General features: G+C 44.9%; 2 protein-coding genes across 7 annotated transcripts in view; both read left to right on the forward strand.

Moving 5' to 3' along the window:
• The window catches only part of ASAP1 (ArfGAP with SH3 domain, ankyrin repeat and PH domain 1), a 123,493-nt gene extending 115,681 nt beyond the window's left edge, over positions 1–7,812 (forward strand). For all 6 annotated transcript variants that reach the window (XM_054270166.1, XM_054270185.1, XM_054270182.1 and 3 more), the window contains 2 exons: positions 3,135–3,257; positions 5,153–7,812. In XM_054270166.1, the coding sequence (XP_054126141.1) occupies positions 3,135–3,257; positions 5,153–5,227 (198 nt within the window). In that variant the 3' untranslated portion in view covers positions 5,228–7,812. The remainder of the gene's footprint in view (positions 1–3,134; positions 3,258–5,152) is intronic.
• Positions 7,813–13,243: 5,431 nt separating this feature from the next.
• The window catches only part of CYRIB (CYFIP related Rac1 interactor B), a 96,948-nt gene continuing 84,173 nt past the window's right edge, over positions 13,244–26,018 (forward strand). The window contains exon 1 of the mRNA XM_054270674.1: positions 13,244–13,339. The gene's annotated coding sequence lies outside the window, so the exon portion shown is untranslated. The remainder of the gene's footprint in view (positions 13,340–26,018) is intronic.

The following is a 26,018-nucleotide window of genomic DNA, read 5'->3' on the forward strand; positions in this document are numbered from 1 at the left end:
GTAAATGTCCCTGTTGTGAATATTTAATGTTGATAATGGTTGAGGTGTAGGTTCAGGTTTATTGATGAAGTGGCAAAATTGACATTGCTGCATGGTGTGTAGTAGTAGATGTGGAACTCTAACTTGATTCCAACCCCCCATTTATCTTGCTGTTCATCTTTCTAACCAGTACAATTTCCAGCAGAGGATTCTTAATGCCTGTGTAGATTGAGATAACTATGAAACTCCAAAGCTCTCTTAAGATTTTCATCATGAGGGATACATCAAAAGGGAGATGGCTTTGTTTGCCAGATTGGCTATGCAAAGCACTTCTGTAAAAAGGAAATAAGACTTCATCCCAGTGAAATAGTGAAAGCAGAGGGTGAGTTTCTGCCTTGTGCTTGTGTGAGGAAGAGCCCTGTGGAGCCATCAGTTTGGCTTCTGGCATGGACCTTGCCTGTAAGATCCTGTCTGAGCTGAGCACAACAGAGTTGCTGCTTGGGCTTCCTGAGTATTCTGGAATTTAAATATTATAGAGATCAGATCAAAAAATGTTTGTTTACTTTTGTACTTTTAAATATAAGCAGGCAAATGATGCTGTCCATTCTCAGCTACTTGTCACTTTATTAAAGAAAAAAAGAAAGCAAATAATGGATTACCTGTTTACTTTGGTTACTTTTGGCTTTTTTTAAACTGTCACTCTACTGTATATAGAAAAAATCTGAGGAAAGGTTCTTTGTTTGAAAATGTGCAAGAATTCCTCTGAAATGTATCTTGCCTCCATTTTCATCCTCTGGCTGGTGAAGTGCTTCATCCCAGTGAGCAGTGAGACCCACGCCAGCAGCCACAGTGCCCGTGGGCACCTCTCTCTTGGGCTTGACTATTTAACCACTAAACAGAGAAACACAGGGTTTTTTTATTGATAGTTTTAGAAAATTAATTGTCCAGAAATATAATTTTAAAATTCCAATGCTGATAATTTATAAAGGTTTGAAAGGATATTTTTAGAGAAACAAAACTTGCACTGAGCGCTCCTGAAATCACACTGAGCACTTGAGCGTTCTTTTGTGCATGTGGTGGTTTCTATAAAGGAGACAAAATACTCATTTTTAAAGGGGGAAAAAAAGGTGTTGAATGTAAATAAGAGCATGGTTGGATTATTAATGATCACAGCATCTCATTGCTGTTCAGTTTTAAGCACAAAATCTCTTGGTAATAAGCACTTGTTGGGTACAGGGAATCAGTCGGTGGTGACTGTATTGTTTTTTGTATAGTATTTGTTTTTTAGTCACAGATTACATTTCCTGGAATTGTTTCCATTTCTTTACACAACAATGCCACAAACTGTTCTGGAACATGAACAAAATATGTTCTGGAACATATGTGCTCTCTACATATCCATCCTTTTTTATACCTTCCCATGATTAAATAGACCTTGAGCTTGAATGCTGCTTTTTGCTGCTCTCCGTGAAAAGAATAAAATTTTAAAATCTGATGGAACCGGAATAATTATCATTATTTCTCATGTGCTTTTACAAGCTGAGTTCCATACAGTTTTCTATGTTTAGAGGAATGTGAATTTCTTTATTCTTTTTATTGAACAAGACAATTTTTACCTTGCAGAAGTAGTGGCTTCCCTTCATCACCTGGGGGATTGACTGGGAGGGAACGCTCTTGGCTTGTAAAGGTTCTCTGGGCTTGGAAGCTGGGACTGTCCCCAAGCACCCATTCCTATTGAATTCCAGTCCCTAGTGCTAGATGAGATTTTGTTTAAATTATATTAACATATTTTTAAGAAAAGAGAGAGCATTCTTTGAAGTGACTTCTCACTGCAGCAAACCTTTGCTGTAGAAAAAACCCTTGATCTCATATGATCTTCAGGTATTTCTCTTCATTTGTCTTGGGTATGGGTTCTTTTTTTTTCATTTTATGTTGTGTTAACTGCTTTCTCTCTTAAATCCCCCTGTAATTATTATTTTTCTGTACCTTGGGTTTAGTGTGAGTGTTTTTTTCAGTGTGTCTGTTCTGCTGTTGAGCTGCAGGGATTTTTTTTTGCCAAAAGATGGAGGAATTTCAAGTGGGTAGGTAACAGCAAAGAGAAGACTCCCTAGGAAATTTCCTCTGTGAAGTTAGTTTTGGCCCAAATTCCTCTAAACCTGCTGACATTTCCCTTCGTAGCCCTTCTGCTTCTCATCTCCTTCTGCTCTTCTTGGGTTTTTGCATTCTTGTAATCTGATTACTTCTGTTAAAAGAAGTAACTGTAGGTTTTGAAGAGGTGTGGGTATGAAAATACAGGAATATAAAGTAGCAAGAGTGTTTTGCTGTGAACATTGCTTACTTACTCTTTTTGGAAATAATTTAAGTCATCTTCTCTGCCATAAGAAACATATGTTTGGGGAGGAGTCCATGGCTGAGGCTTTTTTCATATGAATTAGCAGTATGCAGCAAAGTATGACCTAGAAAATACTTGGACTCAGAATGGCAGAGCTGTGAGAATATCTAGTGTGAATTATCATCAGAAAATAGTACTGCCATCTGACATTAAGGTAATTTTAGTAAGAAATTGCTAACATTTGGATGGAAAAATCTCTAAAAAAATAATTTCCAGTCCTGTAAGCAGATTTAAAATCAAAGAATCCTGTATTTTTGCACTAGATCCAAAACAAAAACTGTAAGGAATACTGAGATTCCAATGCAGCATTTTCCTCAGTCCTTACCCCTCTTGGAACATTTAGAGGAGACTGGATTTAATTTTCTGTTCATGGCAGGTTTATTGAGGAGTTATGTATTAAAGGAGAAAGAGGGTGTTTGACTAGAACAATGTAAAGACATTATTTAAGCTTTCTTCACCAGAGGAAACAGAGGTTACTTAAGCCCTCTTAAGGGCCACATGTTAAGCACTACACATTAAATTCTGCTGGGAGTTCTGAATCTTAAGGGAAAAAAAAAAACCTTACACCTGTGTAGGTAAATTTTTATTTTATTTTTTTAATATCCTTGTTGAAGGAGTTTTTGGATTTCTATATTCCTAGTTGCAGGGAAAATAGTTGATAGTCTTCACTTTCTTGTAAAACAAAACACAACTAAAAGGCAAAAATCTTTTTGTTTTTTTCTCTTTCTCATGTGCTTCATCTCAAATTTCATTCTTTTTTTAGGGGAAAAACAAAGTTAGGCGAGTGAAGACCATTTATGACTGTCAGGCAGATAATGATGATGAACTCACTTTTGTTGAAGGAGAAGTAATTATTGTAACTGGTGAAGAGGACCAAGAGTGGTGGGTATGTATCTTTCCCTTTTACAGTTCCACATGACTTTTCTTTATGACTTTTCTAGGAAAGCCTCTTTCTCCAAATGTAGAGGATTTATTTTTATTTTTGTTTGTAAGTGGTGGGTTTTGTCTTTGTTTTGCTTTGATTTTTGTTTGGTTTCTTTTTGCCTGAGCTAACAGCCAGCCCTTAAACTTCCATTAGAGAAAACCCTCTATCTGAGAGGGAGAGTCAGTTAGAACCAGCCCCACTAGGTTTAGCTTTATTGCTGGCTCATACAGCACATATTTACACACATCCCTCTCTGTAATGCACACAGCCTTTCATTAAGTGAAGAAATGATGATTCTTACTCCATGTAACAAACTTGTACCCTCCATGAAAATGAGATGTGTAACTATCTTCAGTTCACCCAAAAGGTTAAGTTATACCTATAGAGGTTGCTGGAAATCTAAAGAATAGTTTGCAATTAATGATATAAGCTGGTGGTTTTCTTCTTAAATGAGAGGCAGATAACATTTTGTTTCTCTTCTTCCCTCTCATGTCCCTGTTTCATACCATACTCGCCCTATTATGGACTGCATATTGTTCAAGTGCTAACACCAGGCTTTTCTCAATCCCATGTGAAGGCTCCAGCCTTTCTTAACAATCCAGCTCATGTCCCTAAAGCCCTGCTACATCATATTTCCCTGCCAAACAATTATTACTGGGGACAATAAGACAGATTTCATTTGACTAAAACAAATTCTAATTGCAGTGCTGCCTGTGATATCCTAATCTAAGGGCAGCACAACCTTTGCTGTTTTGTTTCCAGCTACGTTTTCCTCTCACTCATCATTTAAGTGTGGAAGATTTTCAACTGAAAAGCTGGTATCAAAAGAGCAGTGCCTAGTCCCTGATTACTGCTGCATTCCCTGCTGGATCTGTTTTTGGAAGTGCTTTTTAATCCCCTTGGGACGTGCCCAGCAAGTTCCATGAAGCGCCCCAGTCTGAGTGTTTCTGAGAAGGGAAACAAGGCCTGTTGACTCATATGCTTCAAAACTTTGGCTCTCCAAGAGGAAAAGGCCAGCCCTGTATGTTTCCCCTTCCCATTTTGTAAGCTTGTGGAAGAGGAAGGAAAGTACACCATTATTCTGAAAGCAGTGAGCAGCATTGTAGCAGGGTGAGAAGAGGATTATGTGGTCAGTCAGGGCTGCTGCTCCAGTGCTATTCAACAGTTGTTTATAATTATGTATTTTAAACATTGAAAGTTCATACAAAGTATTCCATTTTTTTTGATGTCTTTGAATAAGTTTATTAGCTATTTCTTTATAAATAATAACTATGCAAAAGATGTGGGTGGATGTAGCCGAAGGACGCTTAATCAGACCACACTGTGATTTGTTATAAACACTAGTATGCACCTAAATCATTAGGTATCATATTAATTCAATGAGAAAACAGCTGGGCTCTTATCACCTTAAGTGAAACAGGCAGATTATCATAAATAACTTCACAAATATAGCAGACAATTCCCTTCAGTGAGGTGTTCAGGATTCATTCACTTAACTAAGATCAGTGGTTTTCAGAGAAGTTACTGAAAATCTGCCTGTCAGACAGAAGAAACTCAGGCTTCTGTTTTGATTACATTTTTGAAATTCAGTGATGTATGTAAGTTTCCTAAAAAAATTGAGTTTTGTTCTCTTTAGATTTAATTGACTTAATTTCTTTTATTTATAATGTGCTTGTGCAATTTCATTTTGTTCCTTTACACAAATTCAAATGTTAACTAACTTCAGACTGTCCCAGAGGTGGTAGAGGCTCTGTGAGCAGTGCTGGTGCTTTTGAATGAGTGCAGGCTGTGAACTCTGTGTACAATGCACATCTATATGTATATGTATATCTGTACCTTCTTCTCCTGTGTTGCAGATTGGCCACATCGAAGGACAGCCAGAGAGGAAAGGGGTCTTTCCAGTGTCCTTTGTGCACATTCTGTCAGACTAGTCAAAACAAACAAATCCTAAACTTGAGCATTGCACATTCTTCATGCAAGACGGGCTTTTTAGCAAAAGCGAACGCTGCTGCCTCCCTGTAATCCTGTGCACAACTGTATATATAGCTGCTGTTACAAATTAAGAATTCATTTAAGTTTCACCTCATGAGGTTGAATTCTATGTATTGTAAATATACTGTGTTATTCTGCCTTTGCCAGTATTATGGTAGCCTTGGAACCTGGCACGCCTTACCGGGTTTGTTGAAGCCATCCTGGGCATTTAGCACTTCCATCTCTGTCCGTGCTGTCCCACGTGTGGACTGCCAGCTTTCCAACATAGGTGGTCTCTGTCACCCACGTACCTGTACAGAAATGACTGTTCCTAATAACCTGGTATTCTCGATATACAATTAGCAGAAAGTTAGAATGAGTGAATGGTTTTGGACAATTTAAAGATCGGTCTGCAGTTCATAAGTGTATGCAGTTTACAGCTATGAAACCCACTTCGATATTTATTTAATATAGTGCTCAGTTAAGTGTAATTATGAAGACAAATATTCACTGACTTTACAGATAACAGTAATGTTTTACAGTGTGCATACAGCATTTCATGTTTATATTATGTGGACCTATGCCAAACTGTGATTGCAGTTCCCCTGTGATATTACCTCACTATAAAAAGTTACAAATTTATTTCATTTGAAAACTTACTTTAATGAAAATTAGTCATATTGTTCTTTAGTAGATATGTGTGAAATTTGCTGGTTTCTTTCACTGAATTCTTAGTAACCAAGGACTTCTAGCAACTGTTAACTGTTGACATTGTGCATGCATTTAGATGCTTACTTGAAACCTGCCTTTGTACAAAAGTAGTACTGTAGTCATATAGCTACATTTGAGGAAAAGAACATTTTAACTTAATTGCTATTCAGGTTAATGTGAGCTTGCAGTATTTGTTTATAGCTAAATTGGCTCTTTGAAAAATGATTTTGTGGATTTTTTTCCTCTGTCTTCAACCTTGCTAAAAGTTAGTTACCTAAAATGAATTTTTTAAGTGGTGATATAAAGATAAATTGAAATTATTTTTAATGCTCTAAAAAGTGGAAGCTAAGATGACCTCTCGTGCATTTGATCAGGCTGGTAATGACAGATCTCAGCTCACAAGGATCAAGCTGGTTTTCATGGAGTTCACCAGGCTGTAACATGTAATGGTCGTAACCCAGAGCACGAAGTAACAGATTTACGGTCACAAAAGTAATTTCTAAGAAAATCTTTGGAAGGCTGCATTTGACCTGAGGTTTCTTGAAAGTTGGTATAAAGTTGCATTGCCAGAAAACATTTCAATGTATTACTGGAAACTTTAATTTCCTGTGTCACTTTCAACATAATTTTTAATCTTTTGGAACATCATGCGTTTGTGTTTTTCCCATGGTTTGTCTGTAGCGGGTTCCATGACTTTCATATGTAGTTTTGTATTAGTTGCTTTAAATGTTATTTTGGCTTCAGTACCTAGTGCTGCTATTTCAAAGCAGATTGTCTTGGCTGCATGGAAAGATTTTCATTTCATAAAAGCGTATCTCAGACTTTCTGAGGACTTTCATTTCTAATACAGTTTTACAAGACTGTAGTCAGTGAATATTTAATTCTGTTTGTGGTTAATTTAGAAACAAATATCTGTCTAAATCCCACATGAAAAAAAAAGCAAAACATTTATCAACTATTAATGGTTTTATCATTTATTTTAAAAAATTAATTAAAAAAAAATATGCAATGAGTGAGAGAGCCTGCTGGCGTCTAATCTTCAGTATTACCAGCTCCAGTATTTCAGACTTTATTCTGTTTTTATGGAAAGGAAGTCAGGTTTAGCATTTATTTAGCATTCCATTTTATCCATTACTACAATGTTTTAAGTTGCATTAAAGAACAAAACCTATTCACTTTTGTGGTCAATTGTATTTTTAAGTGATCTTGAAATAAACTGATAAATGCAAATCATATAAAGAAAACCTAGGCATGTAAAATTATGTAGAGTCAAATGTCTATTCTTTTCTACGCTCTTTAAAATAGTATACATATGCATTTTATAAAATTAAATTAGTTCCATAAGGAACAATAGTTCTGTTTATTCTGGCTTATTGTGGGTCATAAGAAATCTGAAAATGTATGATATTGATTGAGTTTAAGTACAGTATTATATTTGAACTCAATGAGCCACTGTCTGCAATTTTGTATATGACATAGTATTTGGAAAGTCTAAATCTTTATGGAAAATTAGCTGATAAAGGGTTGGGGGGAGGGGCAGGGGAAGGTGCCCCCAGAGGGGGAAGTTTGCTCTGCAGATGATGTCTTATTTACTGTTGAACAACAGTTGCTATTTATTTTTTTATTACATAGTACATCAACGTGTACAGAAATCAGATCTGGTCATGCCACTAGTTAAAATCTTGACTTCTCATTGAATGTTAAGGTAAAACATCAGTACACATGTCTATTCACATGTATTTAATGTGACAGTTTTTGAGTACTGTATGTGTTAATTTCTACTTTTTTAATATTTAAAATTGCTTTTAAATAAATGTATTCAGTTGATCCCAGATATCTGAACGAGGCCCTTTTTGTCAACTGGAATATCTTGTAGGGAGAAAGTCTGGATTCCAAACAGGCAGAACTAAGACACTTGAAATGTTTTCTCTTTAATATAAAGCACTCCTTATATAATGCAATTAAATGTGTATCTCTTTAACAGCTGTTAAATATGGATGCAATTGCCTTTATCTGGAAAACTTCACTTACTAAAGTTAGCATCAAACCACTCGTTTTGTGCATGAGTTTGCATTGCTTTCTGTCTGGCCTCAGCAGGCTCTGTGTTGTTTCCCCAGCAGCCTGTGGGGCTGGAGGAACCATCCACAAGCCCTGTCCCTGGGCAGGGGCTCCCAGCAGCTCTCACACCAACTAGAGCACTACTAATCTTTCCTGGATGGAGTGACTTCCTTGCTGAGAATTTCAGGCCTGACCCAGCTTGCAGAGGTTATTTTTTCCCCCATCTCTGACTCAGTTCTTGGATGTTTCTCATTTAAGATCCATTCCCGTCAAAGCTACTCCAAAATGAACAAGTCACTTGAAATTGCTAGAAAGCAAGGAGAACATCCTTTAGCCAGAGGAAAAGCTGGAGTGTGGAGCTATCAGATTTGGTTTGTATCAAGAGCAGTAGCTGCCACAGCACAAGGCTCAGGAGACTGCTGTGGGAGAGCTTCTTCAGGCTGGATTGTGGCACTGGTGATGTCCCACTGTCACAGAACATCCTGCTTGCTTTGTTTGGGGCTTTCAAATCTACATGGGCTCAACATGGGGGGGTTGGAGGGGGGAAATATGGATATGGGGCGGGAGAATCAGTCTGGTTAAATGTTGTGCTCTTTCTCAATTTCTGCTGTGTCACAATATTTCAGATAACAGCATTCAGAGAGACATTGACTCCCAGTAGCCTCAGTTCTCTGTCATACTTGTATTATGTGTTCTTCGGTGACATGTATTGATTTCTTTTGCTAAGTCAAAATTGAGGTGCATATCTCATATGCTGTTTGGAGCAGCAGAGAACAAGACAAATGCATGCCCAGAGAAGTCCCTTGTCATTCAAAGTTTCAGTCTCCTTACTTTTCTCCTGGCAAGCCTAAAGCTCATAGTTAAACAGAAAATTGGCAGACTGTACCAGTGAAAGTGGTGCAAATATTAAATACCAAAGACTGAAGCTCAAAATAGCTCCTCACTGCACAACAGAAAACAAACAGTTCAACCATATAAACCTGATTTATTTTCAGGTGCTTCCCGTCCCCAGAACTCTCTAGTTCTGTGTGATAGTTCACCCGAGTATCAACAGAAAACCACTTTATTTTCCCATGCTCCACACTGTTACATAGTTTCATGCCACTCACACCCTGGACTGGGAACCTTTCTATGCCATGAAACCAGAACTAGACAGAGGAGTAAATGTCCATAAGAAAATAAAGTTCAGCTTCAGGCCTTGCATTCTTACAGAGAGCCTCTCACCTTAGGAGTTTAAGGCTCTCAGGGATGCTTTTATTAGACCCTTTAGCCCTTCTGAAACAGCTGGAGGCTTTTCAGGTGGATGCAAAATGCACACCCGACTGTAAGATGTTTTCCTCTGCATAGCTGCAAGACAAACACTTTTCTTATCTAATACAAACTAACTATTCTAAGTTGTCTTAATGATACTTTTAGAGCTATACATAACAAGATTTACAGCTCTGTCATCTGCTGAGGGAGTGCTCAGGTTTCTTCTTGAGATAAGCTAAGTGCTGTTTGTCAACTCGTGCTTCAGCTGCCACCCCCCCGAGCTGCAGCAGGCACAAAACCTGCACGTCCTGGCTGGCTCTGGTCAGCTGCTGCTGGGGAACAGTAAAACCGATAGTGTGTCATGGTACAGGCTCTGCCTTGTTCCTCTGTCAATTACAGAACAGATCCTCCCGCCTGCCGCACGGCGGATGTCTGCTCCACTCCTTTGGTAATGCTGGGGGCAGGGAGCAAACTTGGTGACGGCTGTCACATCTGCTAAGCTGGCAGAGCAGAGGGGGAGCTGATCAGTCATTTTCTGCACCACCTAAGGAATGTTTTCCAGCTTACCTGGAACTTTAAATCCAGTGTTGACTCGATTAATGCTGTTCCTACCAGTTTGACCTTGGTTCTTGTAGTGTCTGACCAGAAAAATCCCTTCCCCTTGTGCTTTTTGCTCTTCTCTGAATGGCTGTATGGGACCAGGTCCATTTCCACATGGGTTTTTTTCCCCCTCCAGGCTTGAAAATAATTTTGTGCCTCAGTTACCACCAGAAATTATGAATCTGATTTCTCTCTCACAGTCCCATTGGGTGGATGAATCAACCCTGGGCAGTCAAACACAACTGCTCTAGAATGACTCTATTAGAGGTTTTTTCTTGTATTTAATTTTGTTCACTTCAAAACAGTAGCATTAGGCTTTGTTTTTTGATAAGTAATTAATTTGCCCAGCCTTTTCCTCAGGGAATGCTCCAGGAATAACTTACTACCTCTGCCTGCAAATTTACAAGCCTAAGTTGCTCTTAAACCTATTTTGGTAATGTTTTTCATCTCTCCCTGCTCTCACATCCCTGCTACAGTAGGTGTCAACAGTCCCTCTGAGATGGGGTTCTTAGTCTTTAAATAAAATACAAAACTTAGGTATCAGAAAGGACTGAAATGTGCTCCTGAACTTCAGACTGAAGGAGAGACAAGGCACCTTGAGCTGAATGTGCACAAAAGAGGTCAGCAGCTGTTTGGTGATTAAGCAGGGGTTTATTGTGGTTTCTGTTGGAGCCTGCAGATTTCCTTAATGACCTGACACCAGCGGTCACTTGCTGCTTTAGACACCTCAAAGACAAAGCAGACTTTTTGTCAAATAAGTAAAGGTTCTACTGCCTGTAATCACTTGTCTATTTGCATCTTTTCCCATCCATGGCTCCAGATCTATATATCCAAATGCCTTCCCTTGATTCACTGTAGGGTTTGAATTCAGAGCTGTAGCCCTGCTTTAACAACTGTAGGCAGGAAAGCAAGAGCCCCAGGCAGTGACCAGTAAGTGAGCTGCAGGCAGCCACATGCTCTCACCTCAGCTGGGACTTTCTTATTGTGTGGAAACACACCCAGGAGCTGGGAAAAAAAGCCTTGTGGAGCAATTTCAGGACCACTGCAGTACTTCTGACCTCTCTGGATAGAAGCATGGGGATGAAGGGCAGAGTGGTGACCCAGGATACTCCTCACTCTGTCCCCCCTACAGGAGCTGGGCCAAGCTCTGCAGAAAGAAACAGGACAACAAATGCTAAACCTGCCTTGATAGGGTGCCCAGAGCTGCTTAAAAGGGAAGTTTGGCAGTCTGGACAACAAGAAACATCTTCATCTGAAGTGAACTGACACCAAGTGACGCTGGAAGATAGGGAGTTCCAAGGCTTTGGCAGAGTATAGAAACAAATCTAAGCTCTACTTGTGCTACAAGGTAGAGATGTGAGAAGAGCAGGGGATGGAGGCCATCACAAACCACAGCTTGGACACCTTTGAAGGAGTGTAGATGACTCCATTGTTGAAGACGAGATCAATCATAAGGAGTCAGCAGCTCTCCTGTGAGCACTTCCTCTAGGCTGGCCATATACACACCTGAGAGGTCAAGGTGATGCAAACTCCTGTGAGGAGTGAGGGCTCCTTGTCCAGGAGAAGCAGCAAAATCTTAGCAAAGAACACTTGGGGTGGGAGGGCAGCAGGGCAGAGAGACCATCTGTCAGCATTATGCAAGGAGCTGCTGTAATAGCTGGGCCCTGAGAAGGAGCAGCAGGGCCTGTTCCTCCACATTTGGCTGTAAGCAAGGAGGTGCTGCTGCCCTGCCAGAGCTTCACACAGGACCCAGATCCACCCTTAGACGTGGTTCTGGCACCCACAGTTCCTCCTTGGAGATCTGGAACAGTCACCTTGCTTAGGGACAGATCATCCTTTAACTTGGCACTTATGTTCCCAGCCAGGTCTGTCTGGATGAGATGCTGCTGGGTCCAGCAGAAAAGCTCCTTCTGTTCCCCCTTCCCTGCTGGGATGTAGAGAAATTTGAGAGGAAAAAAACCCAACCCAAACCAAAAAACCCAAGAAATTTGGAGGTGGAAAACCCCTCTCTACTTTAAAACCCTTGAGAGCAGGATTTGTTCCTCTCATTTGCCCATGGCAGTGTTCTATATGAATGTTTTCCATATAAAATGTAACCCCTAGTAATGTTTATTTAGATGGGGGCTGCCAGGGGTCATCGCTTCCCTCTGTTTGTAGAGCAGGAGCCTGCTCTGCCCATGATCCCCAGCTTTACTGCTTTCCTGGAGGGATGTAAACAAAGGCACCACATGAAGTACTTCTGTACAGGGGTCCCAATACCTGTGGGATTGCTCTGCACCCCAGCCTCACTGCTGCCCAGGTCTCCATCTGCTTTGGGCAAAAGACAGGTCTTGTAGCCACTGTGGCAAGACCTGGGCCTTGGGGGCTGCAGACTGAACCAAAACATTACAACCCCCCACTAGTGAGTAAAGCTGGGAAGCAAAATGCCATTTAGAGAAATTACCTTAAGACATGTTACCCACACCTAATCCCTGTCCCTTCCTGAAAGGGATTGATGGTGCAGGACAACAACAGCATCTGTTGCTGGAGGGAGAGCTTCCTGAGGAGCAGATGGAGAGGCCGTGTCCTGGGGGAACCCTCACTCCTGCAACCAAGATGTCATCAGTTGTCAACAGGATGGAGAAGATGAAGAAGGAACAGAACAAGGTGCCTCAGAGATGGCACAACTGCTCTGGACTCTGAGTGTAGCTCTAGAGATGGAAAGAGCTCTTGGGGTTTGAAGGAGAATGTAGGCCTTGATGAGTTTTTCTTTGCTCCTCCAAAGTTAGTCTTACAGACAATGTCTCACTGAATTGGCTGCCAGGCTGGATAACCAGGCCGTTGACCCTGGCAGAGACATCACCTGCATTTGGGGTTGCCAACAGCCCTGTCCCAGGATGTCGCTCCTTCCCTGGGCACAACCCTGCAGCCCCAGGTGCTGCTCGGGCCGGGGCAGCTCCAGCAGAGCCTGCAGGAGACTAGTGGCGATGGCTGGGTTTTGTTACACACCTTTGAAGCCTGCAAGGTGCTCCGGCATGTGGCTGCTCCCTTCCCATGGCTGCAGAGCCTCGCCCGTGCCCCGCTGTGCTGTGTGTGCGGCCCGTGAGGGCAGGGCCCTATCTGGCTCCTCACGAAGGGTCTCTCCTGCCCCCCGGGATGGATGTGGGGGGTGATGCCAAGGCTCTGACCTGCCCCCATCCTTCACCCCGGCCCGGCGGGGTGAGCCCCCCGGGAGTGCCGCTGGCCCGCGGGGGCTGCCCGGGGGAGCCGCGGCCGCTGCCCCGGGGCCGGCGGGGAGGGAGCTCGTGAGGGGCCCGGGGATCGGGGCCGGGCGCGGCGAAGGTGCCGGGGCCGCCTCTCCCTCCCCCCGCGCCGCTTCCTTTTATATCGATGCGGCACCGCCGCCCGCAGCCACAACCTGCGGCCGTGACGCCGCCGGCAGCCGGAGGGACGAGGCTGCGCCCCGTGCCCAGGTAAGGGCTGCCCGCGCCCCCCGGGCGGGCGGAGCGGGGCGCGGAGGCAGCGGCGAGGGGCGGCTCAGCGGGAGCGAGAGGGAGATGGGGATCGCCTGAGGAGCCGGGAGGAGCCTGAGCGGAGCCGTGGGGTGGGCGCCCGTGGGGAGCCGCGGGGCGGAGAGGAACCGGGAAGGAGCCGGGGCAGCCCCCGCCCCGCTGTCCCCTATCCCCGGGCGGGAAGGCGCAGCCCCCGCAGAGGATGCTCAGCACTGCCCGGGCAGCTCCGCGCCTTCCCGGCCGCCTCCCGCGGGCAGGGCGTCTGTGGGGCCGCGGACAGAGCAGGAGGGCGGCCGGAGGCGGCTCTGGCCGAGCTCCGCTTCCCCCAGAGCGCGGGGACTGCGAGGGCCGGGAGGGGCCGAGGCGGGTCTGCTCCTGTGTGCGAGGGGTGACAGGCCGGGCATGGGGGGTCCTGGCAAATCCAGCGAGCGCTGTGACAGCCCTCACACCAACCCACACCATCTCCAGTCAGTGTCCATGGAAGCCGAGCTGCACACGCCGGGCTGGCCGGCCTCAGGAGGAAGCCATGGCTCGGTCCTGTGTGCCATGGGTGCTGCGTGTGGCTGTCCTGGGCTGGGAGCAGCACCGACCATGTCAGATGGAGGCCTTTTGTACAGATGCTGGGTGCCAGGCCGAAGACTTATCGTGCGTCCTTGTTCATGCAAATCTTGTGCCTAAAAGTTCAGGCCAGCAGGCAGAAATGTGCTGGACTGGCTGGTGAGAGGGTGAGCACTTCTGCTTTGGGGATCTGGTACTTCCTCATCTGGGCAGGAACGGTGCTGTGGTTGTGATCGTGACTCTGTGTGAAAACTGCCCCTCTCTTGAGCAAGCTGCAGAGTTTCAAAAGGGTTAGTGCTGAAGCAGAATAGCACAGAGCAGCCCCTAAACAGTGAACCACCTGGCTGTATGGTTTGGAGCAAAGTTACCCTTCTGCCATTTAGAAATGAACTCAAATCCCTAATTATCCATTTTTAATATATGTAAAAATGTGTACATTCTTTAATTTAAGACCCAAAAAGCCATGAAGATGATGCTTATTCAGGGTTTTGTTAAGTATGTGATTAAAACAGTAGAAAGGCCCTTTTTTAAAATTCAGACAAAGAAAACCCTGCATCTGCACCCCAAACTGAGAAGTGCTTTGAAGAGATGTGGGATTTTGGTGGAAGTTTAATGTCCTCTTTGTTTCAGAGCTTGACTGAAAACAAGGTTGGCAATGGCTGCTGCCTGTTTAATGTTGAGGAGGACAGAACTGATGCTGTGGGGAGTGTTCATGGTGCCTACATGAGCTCTGAAGGACTCTCTCATTTGCACACCCTGGGTCATTTCAGTGCTTGGCTCTGCTCAGGCTCATCTTTCCTTAGAGAGAGGCAGCATTGGCTGCATGGCTCCTGCTGGGTTCCCTGCTCAGCAGGGATCAGGAGCCTGTGCCTGCCCAGGATGCTCTCAGCTGCTGTAGCAGACAGCAGTCCCTCCCTGCTGCTCGCTCTTGCTCTCTGGGGGCGCTGCTCAGGCCAGGGGCCTCACCAGTGCATTCTCTGAGAGTTGTCACCGTTTGCTTTCCCAGGGTGGGTGATGAGGTTTCCTCCATGGCTCAGCACGAGCCCCTGGCATGAAGGAGCTCCAGGGCAGGTCTGAGGCAGTGCTCTGCAGGGACACTAGGAAGCACAGCATCCAGTAGAACAGTTGTACCAATAGGACTTTTAAAGACAATTCCAATAAAGTCCAGAACATCCTTTTCTCTCTCTGAGATCAATAGTTCAGACTGGTCAGCAAAGAGTGTGTGTGATGGATTTTCAATAATCGGCACAGCACAGCTCAGGCTTGAGAAAAAAATTGTTAGGCCTCATTCTGTGCCTTTAAATGTGAGTGTGCCCAGCAGGAGCACTGAGGGGAGTTAAAAACATTAATACTGCCTCTGAGCATGGAAGGGCACAGCCACTCTCAGCTCCTATTTATTTCTTTGTACTCAAAGGTATCAGAGGATACGCAGTGGCTCACAAAAATAAAGACTGGTATTTGAGATACTTCCTGTGCTTGTTGGAGGAGAACAAGGCCCAGAGTATTTTGAAAGTAAAAGCATATTTCCTGTGAAAAACTGCAGAAGTGACGTGCGAGATTGTTTCGGGGCTGGAGGCACAGGCGATGATGATTCAGGCCAGCAGCGTTGGCAGCTGTGGGGCCGAGGGGAGGGTGCTGAGCCCCAGCCTGTCTAAACCTGCACACAGGGCACAGACACAGCCTCCTGTGCTCCTCTCGCTGCCCTGGGAACAGGGAGCCAGGCTGTGTCCTCTGGCTGCAGACAGCCTCAGGGCTTGATTAGGGACCAGAGTTTGGTCTGGCAGCAGGTATGAGCAGACCTGCTCTGGCTGAGAACATGCTCCAGAGGCTCCATAGAGAGCCAGTGCAGGTCTCTGGGCTACCCAAGCACAAAGGTGATTCCATTGTGGTATCAGGACTCCTTCTGTAAGCTGAAGGTCATTCCTGCATTGCTCTCTCTACCCTGACTTAGAAAGACTTGTCTCTGAGGTTAGCTCAGTCCAAGACCTGTCCTCCTGATAGTCTGGTTTAGGTTTTCATTTAGTGCTTATCATGGCTGCAAAGCCTGCTTATCAGCTGAATCACTGCCCCCATGCAGACCTGCATGGTTCCACAGGGAGCTGAATCCAGCTCTCTGGCTCCCAGGAGCCTTCTCTCCCCTGCAGCAGCTCAGCTCTGAGGGAGGAGGTGGCTGGGAGCAGAACACAGCCCTGACAGTCTGCTGGAACACAGTCGCTGGAGCTGGTTTTCAAATCTGCAGCAGGGCTGTATCTCACAGTGGGTAGGAAGCACTTTGCACGGTGTCTGCAGTTACTCAGCTGTTGGAAACCTTTGTTCTGTGCTGCTCTGTGTGGAGCTTGATATAGCTTGGATTTTTTTTTTTAATTTTTTTTTTTTTGGTGCTTGAGTTCTATTACTGTCCTTGCTGGGTATATTTTAAAACAAAAACTACACACATGAATTTATTCCCTTGAGGTCTTTCTGCACTAGAGATGCTCAAACCGAGTGTATGTGTGACCTTGTGGTAATAGGTGGGATAAGTCTAATAGGTAGCTTTGGTTTCCATTCCCAGCAGTTTTTCAGGTGGTGCAAGCTGCTTTTCTATCATAAAAATTAATTTCTCCTAAAAGTTCTTTCTAGAGCTGTGTTTGCTATCTGTTTTGCAACAATGCTCTATGATTGATCTACCCCAGGGTATCTAGTGGACAAACTCATTTCTCAAAGGCTTGCTGGATAGAAAGGGAAAAAAAAAAAAACAAGTCTTCTGACTACAGCAGAAAAGCAGGCATTTTATCTGAGTCTTGCTAAGACAGTCTTTGTCTCAGCTGAGAAATAGGACCCCCCCAATCCTGAGCATCTGCCTTGTTCCCAATCTCGAGGTCAAACCTCCTGGCCACAACCCTCTCTATTTAAGAAAAAGATGTAGACACAAGTTGTAATCTGTGCTATGAAAATCTAATCTGTGACCTAATTTGTTGTGATACCATGAAGAACCTGTCAGCAGCAATCAGCGTAACCCGTGGCACGGATGCACTGCCGCCTTTCCAAGGGAGCTCGCTCACTGTGGCCCCAGAGGAGAGGTGTCATGGCCAGTGAGTGCATTTGGGCTCCTCCACTGACAAAGCTGGGGATAATGCAACTCTCGGGCCACTTTTGTTATTCTTCTAAACATGGAAATGGTATGGGCAGTCTTACTGCGTGTGAAGGGAACCTCTTCTGAGGATCCCTGTAGAGCAGGCTGGTTTGAAACACGTGGGAAGGAATGAGGTGTAACCAAAACTGGACAGTTTTCTGTGCATGCCACAATAGCTGTTTACCTGTCTGTTGTTCATTCTCCATGGCCATGGCAGCAGCTTGGATGAAACCAACTCACTGGGTGAGTGGTTAGAGGAAGGACTTGTCTGAATAACTTCTCACCAGTGGGAGCTGTGGTTGTGTGGGCTGATTCTCACAGGGCAAAACTGGCTGGCTTCTGGTACAGCCCCTTTGGGCCAAGTCTGTTGTCCTTTAAGAAAAAACAAGATCTTTTTTGGTGTACTGCTGAAAATACAGCACTGTCAATCTTGCTCTGCAAGAGTAGAGAAGGAAGGAAAGGTTTGCAGGTCAGGAATGCACATGTAATCGGCTGAAAAACTGGGAACTGTACTCCCAGGTTCCTGCATGGCTACATCTGTCAGGGAAAAATCTTAACTAAGAAACTACTGCTGTATCAGAAACAACAGAGCTGGGCTTCCATTTTGATTGTTCTAGAAATCGCTGTTTGGTTTTTTTTTAATATTATCCTTCAGATGCTTTACTTGAATATATTAAATTAAAATTTACAGGGGCATGCAGTCTGTTAACAACTGCTAAAATCCATGTCTGGTTAGTGAGACCATCAACCCATTTGGACTCTGAGAGCCAGTAACCTAGATCCAGTAAAATGCATGTGCATGCTCTGCTGCCTCCCTTTCTCATCCTCACTGGAGCTACCTGTGCTGCTGTTAAGGCATTAGATCTTAAGACATCTTCTTTATTTTGAGCTTGCCCTTTATTTTCAGTGCTTTGTTCCCTAGCATACATTAGGTGTTTGTTAGCATAGAATAGCTGCATTCTGGTAGTAATTTGTGTGTTCTTTTTTTTTGTATTTCAGTGTACTTTTACCACCCTGAGCACTCAGAGCTCAGGTTTCAATGTGTTATTTGTTGATTTTTGTTCACTCCAGACTTTTCCCTCCACCCACTCACTTCCTCTCACAAATGTTTCCTCATTTCGTCCCTTTTTCACACCCGTTTCTAGCACAGGGTTTCCTCCCACTGCGGGCAGGCTCAGCACTTCATCTACCTCAGCAGTTCATCCACCGTTCACCTCTGCAGGAGATGGGTGACAGATCCAGGTGTGAGGGGAGGAGCAGAGGGAAGAGAAGGTGTTTGTCCATGTCAGGGGAAAGGCACAGTGGCAGGGAGAGGAGGTCTGGGTGCAGGTGTATTTTTGGGCAGCAGGACCAAAGGAATGAAGTGTTGTGGATGTATGAGTGGAGGGAGTGAAGGTAGAGAGTACAGGTGGTTTTATGCAGGGGCGCAGCACAACCTCTGTGTGTGCACAGCTGGGAGACAGCTGGGCATGCTGGGCTGGGACCTCTGAGGTTTGAGGAAGGTACATCTCCAGACCACAATGCAGCCTGGCCAGAGGCCCTCAGCAAAGCACAGGCAGCTGAGGTGGCACTTGTGATAGCTCCAAGTTTTAATGTGCAATTTTGTTCTGTCTGCCTTTTATTTTTAACAAAAGGTTTCTCACCTCCCCTTGGACAGCATCAATTTCTTAAACCACAAGGAGTGCATCTGGCAGCTTACAACCTGTTAAGAAGAGGAAAAAATACCATGGTGAAAATAGCATGTCTGTAGTTTTAAATTAGGTAAGGGCTAAAATTAGTAGGAACAGGCCTGTCTGTGTCTGTGCAAACCAGCAGAGAATTAACATTCATCTGATGCTGAGCAAGGCGAGCAGAGGTTTGCAGCTCACACTTCCTTCGCCTTGTCCCACTCCTGTCCTTGCGGCTTCGCTTCCCCGCAGGGCTCAGTCACCAGTTAGCAGAAAGCTGTGCACATACCACTAACCTGGTGCCAATACTGAGTTGCTACTTTCAGCACTGGAAAGTGTTAGCAACAGCCAGAGCATTTTTGCCACCCTCTTTTAATTTCTCTGCTCAGCTGCTGTGAGTGCAGCGTTGGATGCATCGTGCTGAGGTCAGAGCCCTGGATGTGGCCTGAGTCCCACGCTGGGGCCCAGATCCACCCACCATTTCCTCGGTGAGATAGGAGCCCCCAAGACACTTGTTTTCTCTTCCCAGCTGTGGTTTACTTTCCTCTTCTGTAATTGTGTTTCTGTTAACAGGGCTGCAGTAAAAAACAGTTGCTGAATTATTTACCTCACTAGAATAACTCTCGGGTGGTTTGGCTCTTTGCAGACTATTTTTCATCTCACACCCTGGTGTCGTTTTCATTCACAGCATGCAAACAGGTTTATTGGTGCAAGCTAAGGTGTGCAGCAGACTGGTGATGTGTTTGAGGGGGGGAGAACAGCCAGAGCCTTCACCTCTCCTCCTCCTGCCCTGGGAACTGCCGTGCTAGGCCCTGTGCCCACTGCCTAAGTCAGACTCCTGGGAATGAATGTTCTTCCCCGCTAGCACATCCAGAGGAATCAGAGGTCACTTGGAAATCAAAATTAAACAATGCCTTAGTGCAGCTTTGAAAAGTTTACTCAAAGGGCTGGCGTTGCTCCAGTGCGGTGACACTGGTGACCTCCCTCCTGTAACAGCACCAGTAAGGACTCTGGTTTGGCTCTCAGTGGCCAGGGGTGGCTGCTGAGCTTCACCCTGGGTGGCAGGGCTGGATTCCCACTCCTTGCACCGTGCTCCCAACCAGAGCATGCACAGTGCAAAACCAGGGAGGGCTGGACTGTGCCAGGCTCGTTGCTGCCCAGAAACCTCTGCAGGGGTTGTAGGGGAGGCTTGTGAAGTGTCCAGGCTGCTTCAGGCAAGGGACAGGGACCATCCCCAAATGAGAAAAGCCACAGAAGACCTGGACTTGGCTTGTTTCCCTGGGCTATGCCTCCTGTGAACTATCCCATGGAGGGACAACTGGAAGCTGTCTGTGCAGGCTCATGCAGCAGCACGCTCCTGGCAGTGCACAGCTATGTGATGCATGATTTATGTTCCACCAGCTCTGTGTCTTGACAGAGACAGGGGACAGAGTGTGATGGGGAGTGTCTCTGTGCTCTGCAAGCTCTAGGGATGGTTTGGTCTTCCACGGTGGTTTGTCTGGATCAGTCAACAAAAATCATAGATAAAGACTAGGACCTTGATTCCCAGGACTCTTCTGGCAATCCCAGAACTGAGGAGAGCAGGTGCTCCTGCCTGTGAATCCTAACTCTCACTGCAGGACTTGCTGATGACCAAATTCCATTTTCTGTGCTTTAGTGGGTGTGTCAGGCATCCTGCTTACACTGAAGCATTAAGAAATATTTACTGTACATGTTAGTGTTCTCTTGTCAGTGCACTCTGAGTATCACAGATATCACTGGCAATGGCCTACTGGAATCCCTCAAATGTGGATGAAGAAGCCACTCCCATCTCTATTTAAGGACTTGGGACCATGTTTCTTTCCCAGCATTACTGCCTTGAAAGGAGGTGGTTTTAGGAGAGCCTCCAAGTTGCAAATCTTATACCTCTAGTGCCGAGGATCCACAGCTGATACATCCTGGTTACTGGTATTACTATAATTACATTTATGAGCAAAACCTGCTTTAGGTCCACTTGCACCCATTCTAGGTCTGCTGCTACCCCCTGTATGCCTGGACATGACATGAATCCCAACATCTCTAAAATACATTTATGCATTGAGGTATAAATGCACCTAGGACCTGTAGCTGCTGTTCATACCAAAAAAATAAAAAAAAAAGGTCTTTCAGACTTTGTGAGGTTCTGAGGTTCTGTTTGGTCTGTCATCTTTTTTTTAAAAAAAACTAAACTACCTGGTGTGAGAAGCACTTGGTGGATGCACTCAGAACTCTTGTTCTGTGGGAAAAGGCCTCCTGTGTGGGGACTGTATCACCCCATGTGCTTTTACACAGGGCTCCCAGATCACATAGCTGGCACAGGAGCAGTAAATTCTTCCTCCTGCAATGCCAGTCAGTTTGAGGAAGCAAGAAAGGAGAGCAGGGGCCCAGAAGGACAGTGCTATGTTCAAGTGAGCACGTAGAAAAGATCCTGATAACCTTGAGTGCCTGCTGAGCCCTCTGGCAGGCTGGAGCATTATCCAGAGCCCTTGGAGAGGACCACCTGATCCAAGGCCATCCAACAGATCATGCCCTATCAGCACATTGCCCAGTGCTGCATGGGTTTGGAGCTGTTCCTGGGAAGTTTTCATAGACTTGAATATAGTTATTTGCATGTTGAACAGTGTCTGGGCTTTTCCTCTTCCTCTTAGCTCTGTTGGGCACTGCTGTACAAGTGTCTGCAAGGGAAGTTGTGTTCTCAGTCAGTGCCCAAATTGGTGTAACTTCCCCTGGACAGTGGCTCCCAGAACTGCAGCCCTGTCTGCAGCAGCCCTGCTGGGGAAGAGGAAGAGCAGAGGCTGCTCTGCAGGGGGACTTTGGTGAGGAACTTCCCCTGGGTTTGTTCTCCTCCCCGAGTTCCTCATGCATGAGATGATCCGAGTCCTCATGTTCCCCGTCAGGTGACATTCACCAGCTGGGGTTTCTGCAACAGGGGATGCTCATGGCCACTGGAGGGGAGCCATGGGCTTCCTGTGAAATCCCCTGTGGAACAGTAGCACACACCCCACCCACATTGCTGCCCCTGTGTCCTGCATGCCTCAGCCTCTCATCAGCCCCGCTGCTGGGAGAGCTCTGGGGGCAGTCAGAGGTGTCCTTGCTTCTGGGGGAAACCAGAGCCAGCCCTTGCTGGCCCTGCCTGCTGGGGCTCAGCACAGGGAGCAGATTCCCTTTCACTCCCCTCTGCTGGGAGCTGCAGCACCTGCTCAAGGCCAGGGAGACAGGAGGGAGGTGAGCCCTGTTCTGCCCCTAGTGCCCTGCCTGCAGCCACGGCAGTGCCCCCCAAGCCTTGGTCCAAGGGCAGGAGGTGATGGTTCACACCCAGCTCTCACCCACCAACTTGCCAAGCTGGTCTTCCTCCACAGTTGCTCCATATCTGCTTTACCCTCTTCTGCAGGATGGAGCCCAGACCAACATTCAGGCTTTGCTGTGTTCCCTCAAGGTTTGACCTACTCACTCTCTGTCAGCCAGTTGTGGGTGTGTTCTAAATATTTGTTTAGCTCATCTTTCTCATATGTGCTGAATAGTTTCTGAGCTGGAGGAGCAGTCAGAGCATTGGCTTGGGAACAAACTAAGCTACCCCCTCTTGCTATGATTTTACTTTGTTTTGTTTTCTTTCCTGCACTATTTTGTTGGGCTCCAACCCTGCAAATTTCACTGACATCAATAAAACACTGACAATTTCCCCAGTGGATCTCAGCAGGATCAGAACTCTTTGGAGATGAAAGCATATCAGATTGTGTGAAAGACATATTTTCAGAGGTCACTGACATTCAGTCCCTTGTTCCAGAGCCTCCTTTTGCCTCAGACACTAATATTTCAGGTGCAGTAGGTGAATTTAGATTCCAGCCCCATGAGAAGTTACACTAGTTAATACAGAGAACTTTAGAAATTGTCCTTACTCTCTCTGATGTAATTTTTATCCCTTGAGTGTACAGAGATTAAAAGATAGTTGATGAGCATACTAAACATTCATTGCACATTTCTCTTCCAGTATCCAGCTGACCTCAAATCTAGAATGAAATGAATTTGCATTTGTTTCTAAAAGTATCTTATTTTGTGAATCAAAATGTCAACACATTTGAAAATGGTCCCACATGAGACATTTGTATCTCTTGGAGTTTAAATTGCTGGATCAATGTCCCATTAATACTAAGGGTGTTTAAAGGACAAATTCTCTGCCTACTGCAGTGAAAATTTACTCCAAGGTATGACATTTCACCTGCCACTGAGTATAAGACTGTTGAATATAATGGACCGGAATAGCAAGATCTGCACATGCTGCTAACAAAAACGGGTGAGCAGCAGATCCCATTACAGAAACCTTCCTCTTTTTTTTTTTTCCTCCTCCTTTTTCAGATATTTAATCTTGCATGCTCTTTGCAGCCTAAATTGCTGCACTATTCAGAAGCTGGGTACAGTTTAGTCATGTAACATATGAGTGGATAAAGAGACCGCCCCGAAAATCTTCCGCTCGAAAGGGTGCAAGGAAATGAGAGCACCAGGGTACATGCAAGGTCTGGTGGCACAAAGCCTGGATCCAGCCAGAGCACAGAGCTGTGAGCCCATCACATGCTGTCCTGGTGGCAGCTCTGCTGATGGACGGGGCTTTGCCACAGCTCAGCCCTGCCCTCCCCGTGGCTGTGTTCTGGGGGAGCAGAGGACAGTAGGCAAGTCTCGACCCCCTCCTCCTCACATGAAATACAGAGACAACTGGCCAGAGCTATCAGCAAACTAAAGCACTGCAAATCCTCTGAAGGCAGGGGCCCAGAGAAGCTGAGCCTCAGGCCAGGCATGTTTACCCCAGGAAGTGCCAGCATAGCCCAGGAGAACATTCCAGAAAATTGCACCATACTGTCCCTCCCTTGCGCTGCCATGGAAACCAGATGCCAGGATGGAAAAGCACCAGGAGAGGAATAAAAAAGCTTCAAGTGCCAGAGAGCCCTGCTCAGCCCTACCTTCTGCTGCAGGCCATCTATGCTTCCCAGCATTCCCTGGTCTCCTGCCAATTCCCATCAACAGCTGTGGTTTGTGGTTGTAATGCTCAGCATTTGTCTCCTCTTTCTCCTAGCAGACCTGCCCAAAAGCTGGATGTGCAGCATGTAGCAGTTCAGGAGACCCAGGACTCCCAGAACTGGCCTCTAAGTATGAAAACAAATCTTTCTTTACTCCTTTGTCTTCTCCAAGGCCTTGCAAGTGTGGGTTTGTAAGGTTTCTGGGCCCTTCTGATGGCATTTGTGAGGAAAGATTACATAACACAGTGCTTTATAATACATAATTTTCTTTCTTTTAAAGAACAAAAAATGCCAGCAGTAAACCTAAAGCTGGATTGCCAGCCCAGAGGCAGCCTGCTTACTGCATTTAGCAGATGAAATGTTCTTCTCTCCGTCATGCTTATTCCCAGTTTCTGTGTCTGTGTATTGCTGCTGAGGCTGCAGCTTGGGTAGGAGCGGCTCCAAGATGTTAGCAAGTGTCTGTTAGGAATCCCACTCCCTGTTTCAGGAGGCCCCAGAAGTTCATTAGATGTTTAATAACTTCCAGCCACTGCTGTGCTGGATGGACCTGAACTGGTGACCGAGGGGGGAAAGGTTCTCTCACACATTTACAAACCCTGAGGCATCTGTTCCCCAGACACAAATTTGTCTAATTCCCCTAAACCACTGATGATCTGCCCTGAAATGATACTCCCATTCCCTTAGGAAATCCCTTGGGTTGATATCAAGTAGATAGTTATTTTTGGATTCTTTCCCAGAGAGAGTGCACTGTATTGCTCTGAACCCTACACACCAAATAAATATATCATCCTACTGTAGTAAAGGTTCAAAAAGTTTTATTGAAGGGGAAACAGATTATTAATAATTAAGGGTAGTTCACTATATTGGTTTTGAGCCAAGCAAAGCTAACAGGGCTTTTTTTTAGAGCAGAGATAAAAGTGTATAATATTGAGACTGAATTGATTGCAGCATTTAATGCAACATAAAGTCAATTAATGAATTTCAAGGGTTAACTCTGCATTAAAGTGAAACATGAAGCCCACAAGCAATGTATTAAGCATTTTTAAAGATTAGCAAAAGCAAACAAACAAAAAACAAAGCCACCCATTTTTGATTAGTAAATGCCTGTATTTTTTTCTTCCTGAGGGAGAAACTCATATTACCAATTCTACTTCTTTTATCCTAAAGCTCTAGGTTGTTATATGTATGTGTGCACTTTTCCCTCACCCACTTTTAGAATAAAATAAAGCCTTTACAAGAAGGTGATCAGTGATTAATTCTAACAAAATCCTCCTACATCTGCCTGCAATATTCTTGTGGCAGGATGGACAGGAGTGTAGAGGGAACACTATTGGAAAAACACTTTTGTAAGAAAGGCACTAAATGAGGAGAGTTCTAAATTGCTACGTGTTTGGATCACTCCATGTTGTTTATTTACAATTTCTTAATTTAAAAGTATATTTTCTATTTCTCTGCAATAACAGAAGAGCATGATATGGAAAAGAGAAAACAGAATCACTGGGTGATTAGCTGTACTAATGAGGATGAGGAAGGTTTTAAAAAATTCTGCACTGAACAATTTGAATATTTATCACAGAATAAACCTGCAGCCATTCCTTCTCACTGACAGATATTATATTGTAATGTTGTTATTTTGCAGTGTTTCCCAAACCATCCACTTCTTCTGAAACCTTTGTCCAAGTCCCAATATGACATGAGGTCTTTTTCTGCACCGTGGTCTCCTACTCTCTGCCTTCTTTCTTGGTAGCCATTCAGTCCTCCAATGGGCACACGTGCCCCTGTTTGCCATCTGGCCACGTTCAAGTCCTGGGTGCAGCCCCCTCTGCACTAAAGCCAGGCTTGTCACACTCAGCTGCAAAACCTTTCCCAAGCTCAGGGGCAGAGTCTGGCATCCGAGCAGCAGCGAGTTGTGCCTTAGGACACAAGTGACCCCATTAAAACCATTTAGAAGCATGCACACTTATGACTGGCTCACTGCCCTCATGCCTCTCCTTGCTCTCACATGGTTCCCCAGGCTCTCTCACATCCCTGCTTAAGCTGGTCTTCTTTGAGCAAACCACAGAAATGTATTCTCTACATCTGCCCCTACCAGCCTTTTAAAGTCAAATTCAACTGATAAACAATTAAGATTAAAATAATAATGGCAACATAATGGGAGCATGAAGAAGCAGGTACCATTTGTCTTTTTTTAGAAGAGAAGAAAATATAATTGAAAAATAGAGTCCTGTGAACACTGTAACTAATGAATTGTAATTTTCTCCTGATTTGTATTCCGT

This window comes from Melozone crissalis, unplaced genomic scaffold (assembly GCF_028551555.1).
Source record: "Melozone crissalis strain CALT ecotype California unplaced genomic scaffold, PUWL_Pcris_2 ptg000002l_1, whole genome shotgun sequence".
Lineage (NCBI taxonomy): Eukaryota > Metazoa > Chordata > Aves > Passeriformes > Passerellidae > Melozone > Melozone crissalis.